Here is a 14,637-nt window from a genome sequence, read left to right as displayed (position 1 = left end):
AGCTGGGCAAACAGAAGACCCTAGCTGTGCAGTTAGGCGCGTAACGTGGTTAGTGGGACCAGCAATATAGGGCATCGGTTGGGGAGGGGACCCGAAAACTCAGCAGTTATTCATCTCCCGGAGTGCGTGATGTATATGAATAATTTCACAAATATTATGCTTAAAAAGTCGGGGGGGGGGGGGTTCTGAGGGTGTGCCAGGAGAGGGTTTAAAAAGCTCTGTCCTTGTGTTAAGCCCTTCCTAATTAAAAGAGACAGAAAGAAAGAAAAGCAGAAACCAGAAGTAGAGGCACAAAGCGTCCCTGATGAGGGCCAGAACTGGTTCTGAGCTGGTCAGAGCTGGTTCTGCTGCTTTTCAGCTCCTTAGCAGGGCCCCACTGGTCCCCCCCAAACTCTCCCCCTTCCCAGAGCACCCACCCTTTCAGTGCATAGCTAATGGGAAATTAGGGACATCACATTCAGCCAAGAGCGGAGGGGGGGGAGGGGGGGTACTCCGTCAGCAGAGGTCCCCAGGAGCACATGGCACCGCCGCTTTCTCTCAGCACACACCGGCGCTCTTGTGAGCGCTCGGCACATTGTTGGACCCGCACCCCGGGCGCGGCGGCGGGGGTCCGGAGACCGGCTGAACCCCTCGATCAGATGGGCGAGACGCTGAGGAAGCTCACAAAGCCCCCCAGTGTCATGGCCGCCATTTGTATTCTCCGGCTAGCCGGCGGGAGGAAAATACCTGTCAGCAAGGCTCTAGGGAAAGGGAAAGACGACTCAATAAGCCACAGGGAATCATGGAAATGCCTGCTGTGCACTGCCTAACTTTCAGACCTCAGCTATGCCCCTTCTTCCCAAAGGGGCTAACCTGCAGCTTTTTTCCCCTTATGGGTAAAATGAATCTGGATTCTGTATTTCCCTGCTTTTGTTACTTTAATTCTTCCACAGAACAAAACCAAAGAAGAAAGTTTTCAAAAAAGGTTTGTTTAACTGGGGCACATTTCCCAAGCACTGTTCTGAATAGTGGATATTTATTATATCTCTCCTGATGCCATCTACGTCAGTTTACTTTAATCCTCTTGTTCAGGTGTCCATCGCGGCCTTTTGTGGCAGTGTTAAAGCGAATCGATCCTTGCTTTTGAATGTGACATTGACCTGAAAACCTAAAACAAACAGTAATGGCATTTCAGCCAACCAGACCTTGATCTCTAACTCTTGTGATGGGCTGACAGGTTTCACTAACCTCTGTCAGTCATTGCACAAGTGAGTTCCAATAAAAATCTATCAGACGTTGACTATAAGTACTTCCGGCATGGACCACATGTTTACAATGAATAGACTGAAATGATAAAACATACAAGCCTGTAAATGAAACTACACTCATTCAGTAGCTTGTGCCAGTATCTTTAATTAGGATTAGGATGTCATTATTTTTTGTTCTGGTATCTGTGTAAAAAAAATGTGTAGGCTGCTCAGTGCTTGGGTCATGCTCATGGAGTGGAGAAATCCCTATTGTTAAAGAAACTAAAACACACGTGCACACTCACCTGTACGGAATATGTACAAACATGAACATTCACAAATACACATCTAAAGTGTCATGTATAAATACACACAAAACATGCACACATGCGTGTGCATACACACACACACACACACACACACACACATGCGCACGTATACATACACACGCATACACACACACACAGACACACACACACACACATTGGTCCAGCCCCAAAGGCTGTCCTGGCTCTTGCCTGAGCATGCGCTTTGGTCTGGATGTGTTTCTCATTGCTGTGTCTTTCATTGTTGCAGATCTTTGAAGGACCGCTGAGAGGATCTTGCGCAAAGCGCTCGCACACACACACACACCCACACATACACACGCACACACACACACACAAACACACACACACACACACACACACGCACACACACACTGTATTTGGATAATTGCTGCTGAAAGCATGGAGCCTGTGCAGTCCGAGATGAGTATCATTCCTAATGGGAAGGGGCACGACGTGGAGGACAACGCCGTGTCCATGAAAACGCTGCCAGAAGACGCAGACCAGTAAGTGTACTCTTTTGACTCATACATAGTACCACTAGTACCGCTGACTGTGGTATTTACCCTCCTCATCTCTTCTAATATGTGTCTTTAATGTTCTTCATCAAGCCATTAACCCTCTTGCTAACTACCTTGGTGTTGTCGCTGTTTGTCTTTTGTCTCATGATGTCCCACAGTTGCTCATCAACTTTCCCTACAACTAGCCTTGGTCTTTCTCTGTTGCTGTCTAACGTGATTCCACTTTAAAGCAGTTTCATCTCCACACGGTGAGCTCTGACCTGGAGACCTCTGTCATTGTTCTCAACCGGTCATAGTTATCCAGGCATGTTTTAAGGGGCATGTAACAGTAGGTGCTCAGGTTCTTAACATTTTGGGATAGAAACCTAAAAGCTCACAGTTCCACTTGGAAGCTGCAACCCCGCACATGATCCTCCCGGTGCTGTGGGCTGTAGGGGGTTCAGATTAAATTCAGCCAATAAGGCAGGAATAGGCACTAAGCAGTCACATGGACACATTCCACCTCTGCAGGAAAGCAACGGTGAATGCGCCTTCACACACATCTGTGAACTGGGATTCTCACTCCTGCCTTTCTGATTCACCCCTAATTACTGTACCATCTACCATCTCTAGATTAATGATCGAAGAGATATCTTATTTCTTGCATTCAAACACTGCTTTCTGCGGAATGAATTTGGTTTGCATGTTTTGGTTTGCGTGCATAGCTTAAAAAATCATCTTAAATGTCACATTTGTGGTGAAAGACTTTTATTTGTTCACTGTTGGTCTCACAAAGTAGCGACATTGTGCATATGGTTCCTCCACTGATATAAGCATTACTGAGCATGTCATTGTGTTGTTTTTGTGCTTCCATTGGACAATGGATCTTCTTTGTTTCCACCACCTAGAAATTGTACCCAAAATGTCAGGTATGTAAAATGGATAATGGGACTATTGCTTTAGTGTGGTACATACACCCTGCCTTTGACATAGATAATCCTTGATTAATTCAATGTTGTCAAGATGAATAAAAACTATCAACCTTCTCCCGACTGCTATGTATTGTGTTGTCAATACAAACGCAATCTGGTTTCTTGGATTAGCTTGTTGGAAATGGGTGGTTCATTACATGTTTGTGCCTAGTTGTGACTGAATTTTCTTTTTGAGTCCTAGCAGATTGGAGGGTGCAGAGCAAAATTTGGTGGAAAGTCAGGAGTTTCTGTCTACCATGGACAACAAGAATCCCGTGGGCTTTACTGATGTGAGTCTGTTTAAGCCATCTGAATTAGATCTGAAATTTCTCTTCACCGGTTCCTAAAATGTGACATTTTTAAAGTTGTTGTTTTGTGAACAGAGCATTTATGATCTTGTTTACTCACTAAGTTCATTTTGTGGTTGTTAAGTGTCCCAGTCCACAAGGAGGTGAAATTTGTTTTTTGCTTGTTTCATTTGTCAGTTTGAGGGAAAGACATCCTTTGGAATGTCAGTGTTCAACCTGGGAAATGCCATCATGGGCAGTGGAATTCTGGGATTGGCATATGCCATGGCCAACACTGGCATCATCCTCTTCCTGTGAGTCATTACAAATGCAAATGACACGTTTAAATTAATTTACATAATGTGTTCAATTTCCAGTATGTATCTATTGTTACACACAAATGTTGGTAATGTCCTTCTTATGTACAGTACTGGAAAGAGGGTAGTAATAAGTAGTAATTTTCCCTTGAAGTTCTGCTGGTTCAAATGATTATAACTATCTCCATTTTAAAAGTTCACCTAAAAATCTGAAAAATATTTTTACTATGTGCATACAATAATACAACACCCCTTACATGACAAGTGTAATATTACATTTGAACAGCGATTTAGACAAATCACATGATGATGAAGCAAGAAGAGCCCCAATCCTGTGGTATATGAAAAATGTACATGCATCAGCAGCCATGCTCTTGGCTACTTGCTACTACCATTTCAAAATCAATCATCGATATCTCTGCTGGTCCCCTGTCAATAGAGCAATTGGTTGTGGCAGTAGAAGATTCCTGTCTTGTAATCTTTATCTTCTAAGATTGTGTACGGAGCCTTTACTGAGTTTCCCCTGCTTCAAGCTCCCATAGTGAATTGCAAAGTCGTTGTCTGTGATGTCTATGAGATGTTGGTAAAATGCTTGATGGGAACTGTATTTCCACTGCCAAATTGAAAGATCAGTTTTGACCATAAAACAGGCTTATGAAAAGTTTTGATTTATAATGTAAGAAAATTAGATTATAAATTTCTTATATTATAGTACTGTTGCACTTTTTTTTTTTTGTATTATTGTACTAGCACATTGTGAAGTCATTGATTATTGTGTACAAAATGCCCAGAAGTAGTATTGTGGTTTGCTCACAGGCGCAGAAAGGGTAAATCATCTTTGCTGCTATGTTTGCTTTACACTTAAAGGAATTGCAGCTTTTTTTAGTATGTCAGATTAGTCAAATAATTCTATTACATAACGGTTCCCTCGATTGAATTTCTGTCTCTGAAGATCTGGAGCTCTCTCCTTTAGCTGTGACTTTATTCCCTGTAAGCAACAGCTGGATGTATGTCTCAATCCCAGACATTTTTTTCTCTGTCCTCATTTTGTGAGCAAGATTATTTAAGCGTGGAATTATGCGTTGTCAATGCTTTTAGAACGCGCAAACGACATGTTGACAACACATTGACTACCCATGATTCCAGGCATCATTGTCATATATTTTTGACCCGTTTGGCTTTCCATACTAGGAAAGGATGTAAGGAGAGGAAGCAAGGATGGATAAAATAAGCCACTGGAATGAGCCCTGAGGGTGGATGTGCCATCAATGAGGGGGAGGAGCTTTGGCAGGGCTCTGAAGGTGGATGCTGGGTGTGTCATTAGTGAGGGGGTGGAGTTTTGTCTGGTGACTGATGGGAAAGACTCTTAACCACCTGCAGTAACAGTAGACGCTAATCTCTGCCACAACCCACCCTAGAAAAGCCCCGAGGATATAGCACTGCAGTGTTCAGGCGATTGGGAGGGTCCCATGTAGTATAGTGCCAGCATAAACCCCAGGGAGAATTGCACATCTTGTCACCCTACTACTTTTTACATGCTGTCTTTGTTGCATGTCACCTCCAAAGCTAAAGACCAACCTAACAAATTTAAGAACCCCCTACATACCAGCCCAGGCCAGTGTCATTGCTTCTGCAGTTCTCTTTGAAACTTTCTGTTCATTTATTGAGAAACAAACAAAAAAAAAACAACTTACTTGCTTTGGATTGTTGGCCTAGATTCTGGTCCTGAAAATGAGTACTAATTAAAAGCAGGATTTAATCATGCAATCCAGTCAGATGGAAAGGTCGCTGTTTTCTGTGAGAGACAATAATACTGCCTTTCACATTTCTGCCAGAAAAACTCATAGAGGAAAGGCAATCAGAAGACATTTGTGTACGAAATTACCCTGAATAATACTTCAGTAGCTTTTTCTGGGCCAGAATTTGTAGTGGCAGTTTGATCCTGCTGCTTTCAAAGCAGAAGGTATTAGAATTGGATTCATTTGTTATTTCATGGTAGATATCTTGCAGGTTAATTTCCACAGCTCATATTTTACATATTGGCCATTTGTGCAGCTTGATATTTTATTGATGCTGTTCAGGTTAGGTACCATGTTCAATTGTACAGCAGCAGTATTGAATTGGCAATCTTATGGTTTCAAAGTCCTGTACTCACAGTGTTGAACCAGATTTAATGAAAGATTGTGTAATGCAGAAATATATTGCACTTGCCTCCAAAGGTATCGAATTATAGCCTTGTTGAATTGCACCTTTAGTGCTAAAACTCAATATTTGTTCTTGTCTGTCATAACTAAAATTAGATCACCCTGAGTGCGCATTCACGTCCAAACCCTGTGCCTGGAATAATTTCATCACGGTTTATCCAGAGGGAAAATGAGTCTTTATTTTGAGCATGGTGACATCTGTGGTTTCTCAGGCTGTGTGAAACAGCTGACTTTCCGTGGCTAACTGCTCTGCACACATTTACCTCGCTGACCAGTGAACCATGCATTAAATATGGCCGCACAACGGCTGTTGCCGTTCCTGTTATGCAGGTATGCCCCTCAAGGGAATGGAGCCTGCAACCTTCTGGTCACTAAACCAGCTCTCTAATATCACTGTGCCACACTGCATATGCAACATATAGCTCAGTCACCCAGGGGACAGTGTGCTGTGTGCTGGTGTTCAGCCTTCTGTGAAGGTGGGCAGCTGATACATTGAACTTTGAGTGATAGTTTTTACAAGTTTGCTGTCTGATCCAGTGTGACCACGATCCAAGGAGGGAAAGCTGACAGAGTGAGGGAAAGAGGAAGGAGAGAGAGAAAGAGATGGCTGTAAATGAGAGAAATGGAGGCATAGAAAAAAAGAAAAGGAAAGAGATATGTGAAAATGAGGGATAGGGAAAGAAAAAGATAGAGATGGAAGACAGAGGAATTAACAGCCAGAGGAAGAGGGATGGAGATGTGGGAGGGGGTAATACAGACATATAACGGAGAAAGGGGCAGTCAGGGGCAGTTAGGCAGTGCTGTGAGGTATTAACAGCCCAGCACTTCCATTTTTTTCTGTCTTTGTTTTCCCCAAGCTCAACGTGTCATTCCAAATCTTTGCAATGGCTTCCCTAGGGGGACAGCAGACCTATATTTGAACACCACACATTTTCAGACTGCCATTAAAAAGCACACACACACGCACACACACACGCACGCACGCACACCCACACACACGCACACACACACACACACACATGCACACACACGCACGCACACGCACGCACACACACACACACACACACACACACACACACACTTGCACCGCACACACACACACACAAGCACGCAAGAGGAAGCCAGCCAATTGGAGAAGCAAACACAAACATAGCACAACAAACCCCCCCCCCCCCCACAACCACCCCCACCCCCACACCCTTCACCCCCCACCATGGGTGATTCAGACCCCTTGCCATGAAAATGGCTACACAGCAGGTCAAGGCTCTGCTGAGGATCAAATGTAAGGAATCTAAGGCATCGCCCCCTGGGGTGTGGTTTGGGGTGGGATACTGGGCCGATGTTACCAGTGTTAAGAGTCCTTCCTTCCCTGCTGTAGCATTAAGCGACGTTGCGGAATGTCGCGTGGCAGTATCCGTCCTCGCTGAACTCGGGACGTGGAAGCAGGCAGAGTTGAAGCTGAGGTGAACGCCGGCTTGGCCGGCGCCAGAAGTGCGGTGTCTGTTGCTGGGAGTAACGAAACAAAAATAATCTGAATGAGCGAGGCCTTGCTTGGGGAAAGCCAGCAGACCTGCTTTCCCTTGGCCTCCAGAATTTGGTGTTTGTACAGATGTTGTGAGCTGGAGGTTGGGGGAGTATTTTGGGATTTCTGTGGCGTGTCCCTGTCCTTCTGATTGGGAAGTCTTGTATTTTCCCTCTCTCGTTCTGTTTGTTTTTCTGCCTTGAATGCAACCTTGCGATTGCCCAGGTCCTTTCAGAAGCTTAATTTGGGCAGTAAATATTTTCCTTTTAATAGTGCTTTATTGAGATGGATTAATTCCGTTCTGTGGGTAGTACTTATTTTTTTCTCAGTTAAATACAACCTATAATAAACTGTTTCCCACCACAGGGGCTAGTTTATTTTTGATGGTGGTTAAAGAGCACCCCTACATCAAATACTGTCATGGCAAAGGGAGTGAATAGTTGTTTCAGGAGACATTGCTTGTAAGTTGTGCAATAAGATTGTGATGATAATGATGATAAAGATAATGATGATGATGATTGTGGTGGTAGTGATGATGTCAGAGATGTTGGTGATGACAACTGTGATGACGGTAATTTTGCTGCTATAGTTTTGATGATGAGGTGAGGGTGAGATAAGGGTGATGTAGAAGCTTTCATAAGCATTTACACAATAACTGTTTCTGCTCTGCGTTAGGTTCCTCCTCACTGTGGTGGCTGGCCTCTCATCCTACTCTATTCATCTGCTGCTCAAGTCCTCAGGAATTGTGGGTAAGGCTGCTTGGGTGGGAAAACATGGCCACCAAACCATCCCTCTGGTCTCTGAAGAAGCACTCAGTGTGCTGTGGCCACTAGAAAAGCTGATTGGTACATTGACAGCACATGAAGCCTCACTCTCACATTTAATACTGCAAAATCAGATGCACAGCTATGGTCTTCCCTTTTGTCAGAAGCTATAGTTGTCTGCCTGGTTGTTATTAGAAGCTCTGTGTTTTCGTGCACTTGAACATAATGCATGCCTGTGCTAAGTTTTTCTTTTTGCTTCTAAGTCGGACACTGGGATTGAATTGAAGTCCACGCAAAATCAGTGGCTTTTGAATTCCAGGGGGATTTGTTAGGTATAGGTAGTTCAATAGAGAAAGCAATAAGGACAAGATGCCTTATTGTCCACACTCTTCATCAACTGTAGTGTGTTTTTATTTGGGATTCCATCTCAAAATGCAGTTTCTTATGGAGAACACCCACACTGTTCTACTTTCTCCACAAATTTCTTATTTGAGGAGAAATTTGTCTTTTCTAGAATGATATATTTACAAGGTCTGAATGTGTTGTGGAGATTCATACCAAGTACATCTCGGAATTTGCGTTCCAGGTATTCGGGCGTATGAGCAGTTGGGTTACAGGGCCTTTGGTGTGCCAGGCAAGATGGCTGCTGGGATTGCCATCACCCTGCAAAACATTGGAGGTGAGGAAGCTTTGCTAGGCCAAAAATCCAACATGTATATGGCACCAAGCATCCATCAACCACTCATGCCTCTAAAGGTGAAAGATAGGTCCACCAAACAGACATTTACAATTCCCTCTTGAGTAGTTTTCACCCTCTATATCTACATTTGGTTTTGAAATGTGAAACATTTTTCCTGTATTTTTGGTAGATAAATTGGTTTAATGTAATGGCTTGGAGCAGTGGGACAAAGGTCAGGGAAGAATGCAATTTATTATTTATTATGTGTGTATATAAATCTCTTGCTCTTCCTCCCTTTTGTCCCCTCCCCCCTTCTCTGTCTCTCTCTCATCCTCTGTAACCCCCTATCTACTTTCTCTATGCGGTCCATTGTCTCCCCCCCTCTCTCTTTCTCACTGTTTTTCTGGGAGAGCAAAGCATTATGTGTGATATGGAGGTGAAGACCAGCAGCACATTTGGCAGGCAGTTGGTGCTGTTGTGTTTCAATGAGCAGGTGGTGTTGGCAGCAGACAGCATCACACGCTCTCTCCTGCCACTGCTCAGAGATTAGGCTGTGGGCATCTTAAAGACGCAGGCTCAATCCAGACCGCTTCACTGACCTCAGTGAGAGGCAAAAATAGGACATTCAAATTAACAGACAACAACAACAACAAAACATTATATTTAACATTCAATATTTTTTTTTACTGAATTTAGTCTTGCAATGTCATTGCCTTTTAAAACAAAATTCTGTTACTGCCATTAAATCTCTTTGACAAATTCAGCTAGAATGTCTTTTGTGACCATGTTTGTTGGATAATTACTTTCTCATATTAAATGACATTTCTTTTTTTTTTTTTTCCAAAGGACAACTCTGACTGTCTACACATCACTGTAGGTTTACGGCATATGCTGGTAATTGTTCCACTATGTTATCTGTCCCAACAGCCATGTCCAGCTACCTGTACATTGTGAAGTATGAGTTTCCCTTGGTCATCCAGGCCTTTCTGGGGGTTAACACCTCATCCAGGTGAGCATTTCCTCTTTCCACTTTGCACTGCAGAAAATAAGGTCATAGGGATTTTCCAGAAATGGAAATCCCTATGAGATAAAGGCATGGGAAATCTGCTGAGGGAACCCATGGCTCAAAAATGCTGACTCACTTTTGGGTTTTAGGACTACAGACTAGCACTGTATTCACTCCTTTTGAACTTCAGCTGATGTGTGGTGTGGTGTAAGGATTAGGGAGTAGTAGTGAGTAAATTGGATTCTGTGCATCACCTAGTTGGGTGCTACACATTGCTAATGGTGGTTATGGTGAGCTTTGCCTTTCACCATAAAGTGCATTGAGACTAAAAAATTACACAATGAAAATACAATTATGATTATTATTATTATTATTATTATTATTATTATTATTAGTAGTAATTAGTATTAGTATTATTAGCATCCTTCTCTTTCAGGAAATCACACCAATGTCTGGTTAATGCTCTGATGGAGTGTTATTGCCTCCCCCTCTTATAATTTTTTCTTTCTTTTCCTTTAAGCCTGTCTAAGAGTTTTCTTTTGTTTTGTGTCAGACCCTGGTGTGGGCTGCGCTCCGTCCTCTTGTTGTGCCCCACACTTTAGTGACGGGTGAAAGGGAATGCTGAAAACAGGATCCCAGCTGTACTCTGTGCACTTGACCCTTTCATTAGTGAGGCTACGATACACAGTGGGCTTTGCATGCCTGAGCAGTCAGGATCACTGTGAACATCAATATGTGTGTGTTTGTGCTTTCTCTCTGTGTGAGTTGGTGTGTGTGCTGTGTTTATGTGTGTTTATGTGCATGTTTGAGTGCATGTTTTTTTTTGTGTGCGTGTGCAAACGAACGTCCCCATGTGACGTGGGTCTGCTAAAAGCCACCTGTGTTTTTGGTCGTGGAGGGCACAGGTGAATGGATGATTCCATCCAGGGCAAATTCAGGGACCTCTGCCATTGGGTACTTTGGCAGATGTGTGGAGTCATGGAGCAGGGCTGGGCCAGCTGGCTGGCACAAGGTTCCAAGGGCACAGTGACCTCCTGCCAGACCCTGCCAGGGCTCCATGGGGAATGTAGTCCTCACTTCTGTTTCTGCCATTTATTCTGAGCTCCATCCTTTGCACTCCTCCCTGAAGCCTTTTAAAACCCCGACACTTCTCTGCGTCATCCCCAGGGATGCAGGGACTGAATTGAATTCCTTTCAATCGATGAAACTTGCTTTCAGAATCAAAGGTTTTCTGCAGGGATTAAGGATTCGTGCTTTAAGAGGCGCACAGTTGGGAGAAGCTTTTTGAATGAGCTGAGAAATCTGGGTCTTTCTGGTTTTCTCTACCTCAGCGGAGAGGGGGAGGGGGAGAGAGCAATGGGAAGACAAAGGTGAGTGGAATGAGAACGAGGGATAACAAAAGAGCCAGGAGGAGAACATGAAAACAGAGGAGCCAGAGGAGATACAGAAAATACAGGGGGTTAGAGGATACTGGAAAGGTAATGGGGGGAAGGTACTGGAAACATGGTGATGGAGATGATAAAGGAAGTGCAGTGAGGGAGGAAGATATTGAGGGAGAGGGAGGGCTATAGGACCTTACGGGAAGGTGGGGTGAAGAGCCCAGAAAATGGCATTGACCCTCTCTGTCTCACAAAACCACCTCCACAAACAACACAGGCTTGGAGACATGGGTTTGCTACAAGAACGAAGACCAGGACCTATTAGCTGTACCTTGCGTGACTGGCCATAACACAGATTTGGGGCATGTGATTGGCTATGTCAGAACTTATTACTGAGCTGTTATTTACAGTGTTTGCCTTCTCTGTCTGTACTGTGACGTGTGATTGGCTATGTCGTGACTGAATGCTTATTGCATCACAAAGTCTTCTGTCTTAAAATGCTGTGAATGGCAATTGCACTACCTACATTTCAGAACCTTAACAATTGCTCCTCAGAGAAAAGCTTGCTGGGGTGTTTTTTTTTTTTTTTAAAGCGGAAGGCTTTGGTGACTGCCCTCTTTCTGCTCTGAAGTAGTTCCGGAAGCGCTTTAGTTTGCCCTGTCTTAAATAGGGTACAGAATTACAGGCTCAGAAGCTTAACCAGTCACTCTCAATGGCGTCGTGATGCAGAAGCTTTTGGAAAGTGATGGCATTAGAGTCCCCTCTTTGTTGGTTGGTCACATTTGTGAAAGATTGGGTATGGATGAGCCCTCCTCTGATTGGCATGGTTCAGCCTTTTTTCACAGGTGCCAGCATACTGGATCCCTCTGCTGGTTCAGGGCTGCTCTCCCTGGGCAAGGGAACGAGGGACCGCCACCGGTAGAAAGGACTGCAGGAAGGAAGAGAACTTGATCCAGACCAGGGTCAAGTTCTCTTCCTTTCTATATTACGTGACTTAGCTCCAGATGGTGGCTATTTTTCAAATGTCTCCTGCTGTCTCCTCTAAGAATAAAAAACATTTTTAAAAAAAACCTTAATTACCAAAGCATAGATCATCCCTATTGCTCATCTAGGCCAGACCAGGACATTGAAAAATTCCTGTCACAAATCACAAAGCTCATCTCCCAAACCATGAGCCTGTTTGATTTGTCTACGATCCTGCAAAGATCCCATTGCATACCAGATGGATCCAGCTGTTCATAGGAACAGAAATAATTCTCAAATTAGATTCATTAGAACTGCCTTGAAGGTCAAGGGCATTCTGAGCTGTCTGGATTATAGCTTATGAATCAAACATGCAACGCACGGGAAGGCAATCTGCCTTTATAAAGCATTAGAGCTTCTCAGCATGACTCAAACATACACATAATGAGACACGTGCATGCACGGCTGTACACCCGCACACTTAGGCACACACACACACACAAACACGCTCGCACGCACACACACACACACACACACACACACACACATTCACACTCATACGCGCACACAAACATGCACACATGCACAGATATACAAGTGGTGTGATGGAAATGAGTCATAGGTGTCAAGTCCTTGCAGATTCAGGGGGGAAGGCGGTGCAGTGCCTGGCACTGGTGCTGAGGCTGCTGCTGGCTAAGGGAGGAGCAGGGCTAAGAATAGCACCAAATGTGCACAGCTCAGTGCTGTCCCCACCCCATCCACAGACAGTGGCAGCTGCTTGCCAGGAAGGGGAGAGTCCTTGCCCAAGCTCTAGCTCGGCCCTGTGGGAACAGGTCAAAGAACTGCTCGCCAGCCTGGACAAATCTTCACAGCCCCCCCGTGATCAGGGGCTCCTAAATATTGGGGGCTGTTTGGCAACATGAAGCACTGTCCTATGTCCTGATTCTCTCAGACAAGTCACCCCTCTGCAAAATGAGTCAGCCAGTCACCTTTATGTGATGTCATCAACTGACAGTGTAGATAAACATCTCTCTCTCTCTCTCTCTCTCTTCCCCCCACCCCCCCAGTGACTGGTACTTGAATGGTAATTACCTGGTCGTCATAGTGTCCGTCTGCATCATCCTGCCCCTGGCCTTTATGAAGCAGCTGGGTGAGTCTGTCAGTCTTTGTATTGCATCTTACTGTTACCCTATTGTCTGGTTCAGTCTTTCTTTAGCTGCTGGTATCAGCTGTGTGATGGTTTGGATTGAACTGTCAGAGAACCCTGGTTCTAATGTGTTTTTTTGAGATACCATATGTGACCAGGGCAAGAATATTGAAGTCCACCTCAACTGTTGTGTTTTCAAAGGGGTCAGCACAGCAACAGTGCACCCATCATAAACAACCCAGACTGATGGGCTGCTTAAAGGCTCACTAATGCACTTCGTGTGTATCTGCCATGGGGTTGGGTAAATGGAAGGAGCTGGTCGGGGCTGGGGGGTGGTGGAAGGTCGGCTGCTCTCTGTAGGAAGCTCTGGCAGGGACCCTGCAGAAGTGATTAAGAGCTGACAGGAGTTCATGCGGTTTCCTTGGGAGCGATGATACTCTGGTCATGTGATCGCACAGGCTCCTGCTCGGTGATCACTGGAAGTTCAATACAGACACTGGCCGATCTCCGCCTTGACTGCACTGCACCTGCCCTCCCCCTTTCTTCCATCTATTAGGAGTCTAAGACACTGAACACAGACATCTGACCTGCCTCTCATTCTCTATCCGACCAAGATTCCCGGTGTGGTTTATGCATTTATTGTAATGGCACATGCAGTGTCAGTTCTGTACGCACTGGCGTGATGACATTCCTTTTCTATGGTGAGCGTGCATATCATCATTGTGCTGCTGTTACATCCCAAGCTTTCCAATTATCTTTACACAGGTGGAGAGCCTTGGATTAACATTTTAATCAGTCAGTTCTAGGCTAGGGCTGCACTGCCTCCACTCAATATGAATGCTGGAATACAGATCTACACTGAATATTTCAATTTACAAAATGGCTTTTTCTGGCTCTCAGTGTGGTTACTCGGCTTGCTGTGACAACTTTGGACACAGTGTTCTCTTGTAATGGACACTTTCCCAGGGTGCCATTTTCTCACAGCAAAGCCCTAACTGTCTTTCAGGAGCTTCTTTTGTACATAAATCCTTTTCTGGTTGTTGATTTATTGAGGTGGATCAGCACAGGTGGAATTTTGAACACATTCATGTCAGCCATTGTGTTCTGGTACAGTGAATAGAGAAAGAGAGAGAGAGAGGGAGAGAGAAAGAGAGAGCGAGTGAGAGAGAGAGCTATCAAAAGTGATTGATTTGTTTTTTCTATCTCAGGTTACCTGGGCTACACTAGTGGCTTCTCCCTCAGCTGCATGGTCTTCTTCCTCATTGCGGTACGTTAAACACCTTTGTTTATGGGCCTTATTTGTTACTAAATGTCGAGGGAGAGCTGATGCAAATGACCGTGCAGCT

At 44.5% G+C, this 14,637-nt stretch overlaps 1 protein-coding gene across 6 annotated transcripts in view; it reads left to right on the top strand.

Annotated features, from left to right (window-relative positions):
- slc38a3a (solute carrier family 38 member 3a) overlaps positions 1-14,637 on the top strand; it is a 40,502-nt gene that overhangs the window by 15,248 nt on the left and 10,617 nt on the right. Inside the window, exons 2-10 of one of the 6 annotated variants that reach the window (XM_035389001.1) lie at positions 1,803-2,058; positions 2,961-2,981; positions 3,229-3,313; positions 3,509-3,624; positions 8,029-8,102; positions 8,704-8,796; positions 9,724-9,805; positions 13,212-13,294; positions 14,500-14,558. In XM_035389001.1, coding sequence (XP_035244892.1) covers positions 1,955-2,058; positions 2,961-2,981; positions 3,229-3,313; positions 3,509-3,624; positions 8,029-8,102; positions 8,704-8,796; positions 9,724-9,805; positions 13,212-13,294; positions 14,500-14,558 — 717 coding nt within the window. In that variant the 5' untranslated portion in view covers positions 1,803-1,954. Of the gene's footprint in view, positions 1-1,802; positions 2,059-2,960; positions 2,982-3,219; positions 3,314-3,508; positions 3,625-8,028; positions 8,103-8,703; positions 8,797-9,723; positions 9,806-13,211; positions 13,295-14,499; positions 14,559-14,637 lie in introns of all 6 variants that reach the window. The other 5 variants (XM_035389000.1, XM_035388999.1, XM_035389004.1 and 2 more) reach the window with 5 other exon arrangements.

The sequence above is a fragment of the Anguilla anguilla genome, chromosome 13, assembly GCF_013347855.1.
Source record: "Anguilla anguilla isolate fAngAng1 chromosome 13, fAngAng1.pri, whole genome shotgun sequence".
NCBI classification, from domain to species: Eukaryota; Metazoa; Chordata; class Actinopteri; order Anguilliformes; family Anguillidae; genus Anguilla; species Anguilla anguilla.
The sequence above is the reverse complement of the archived record's forward strand: the minus strand, read 5'-3'. Positions and strand labels throughout refer to the sequence as shown.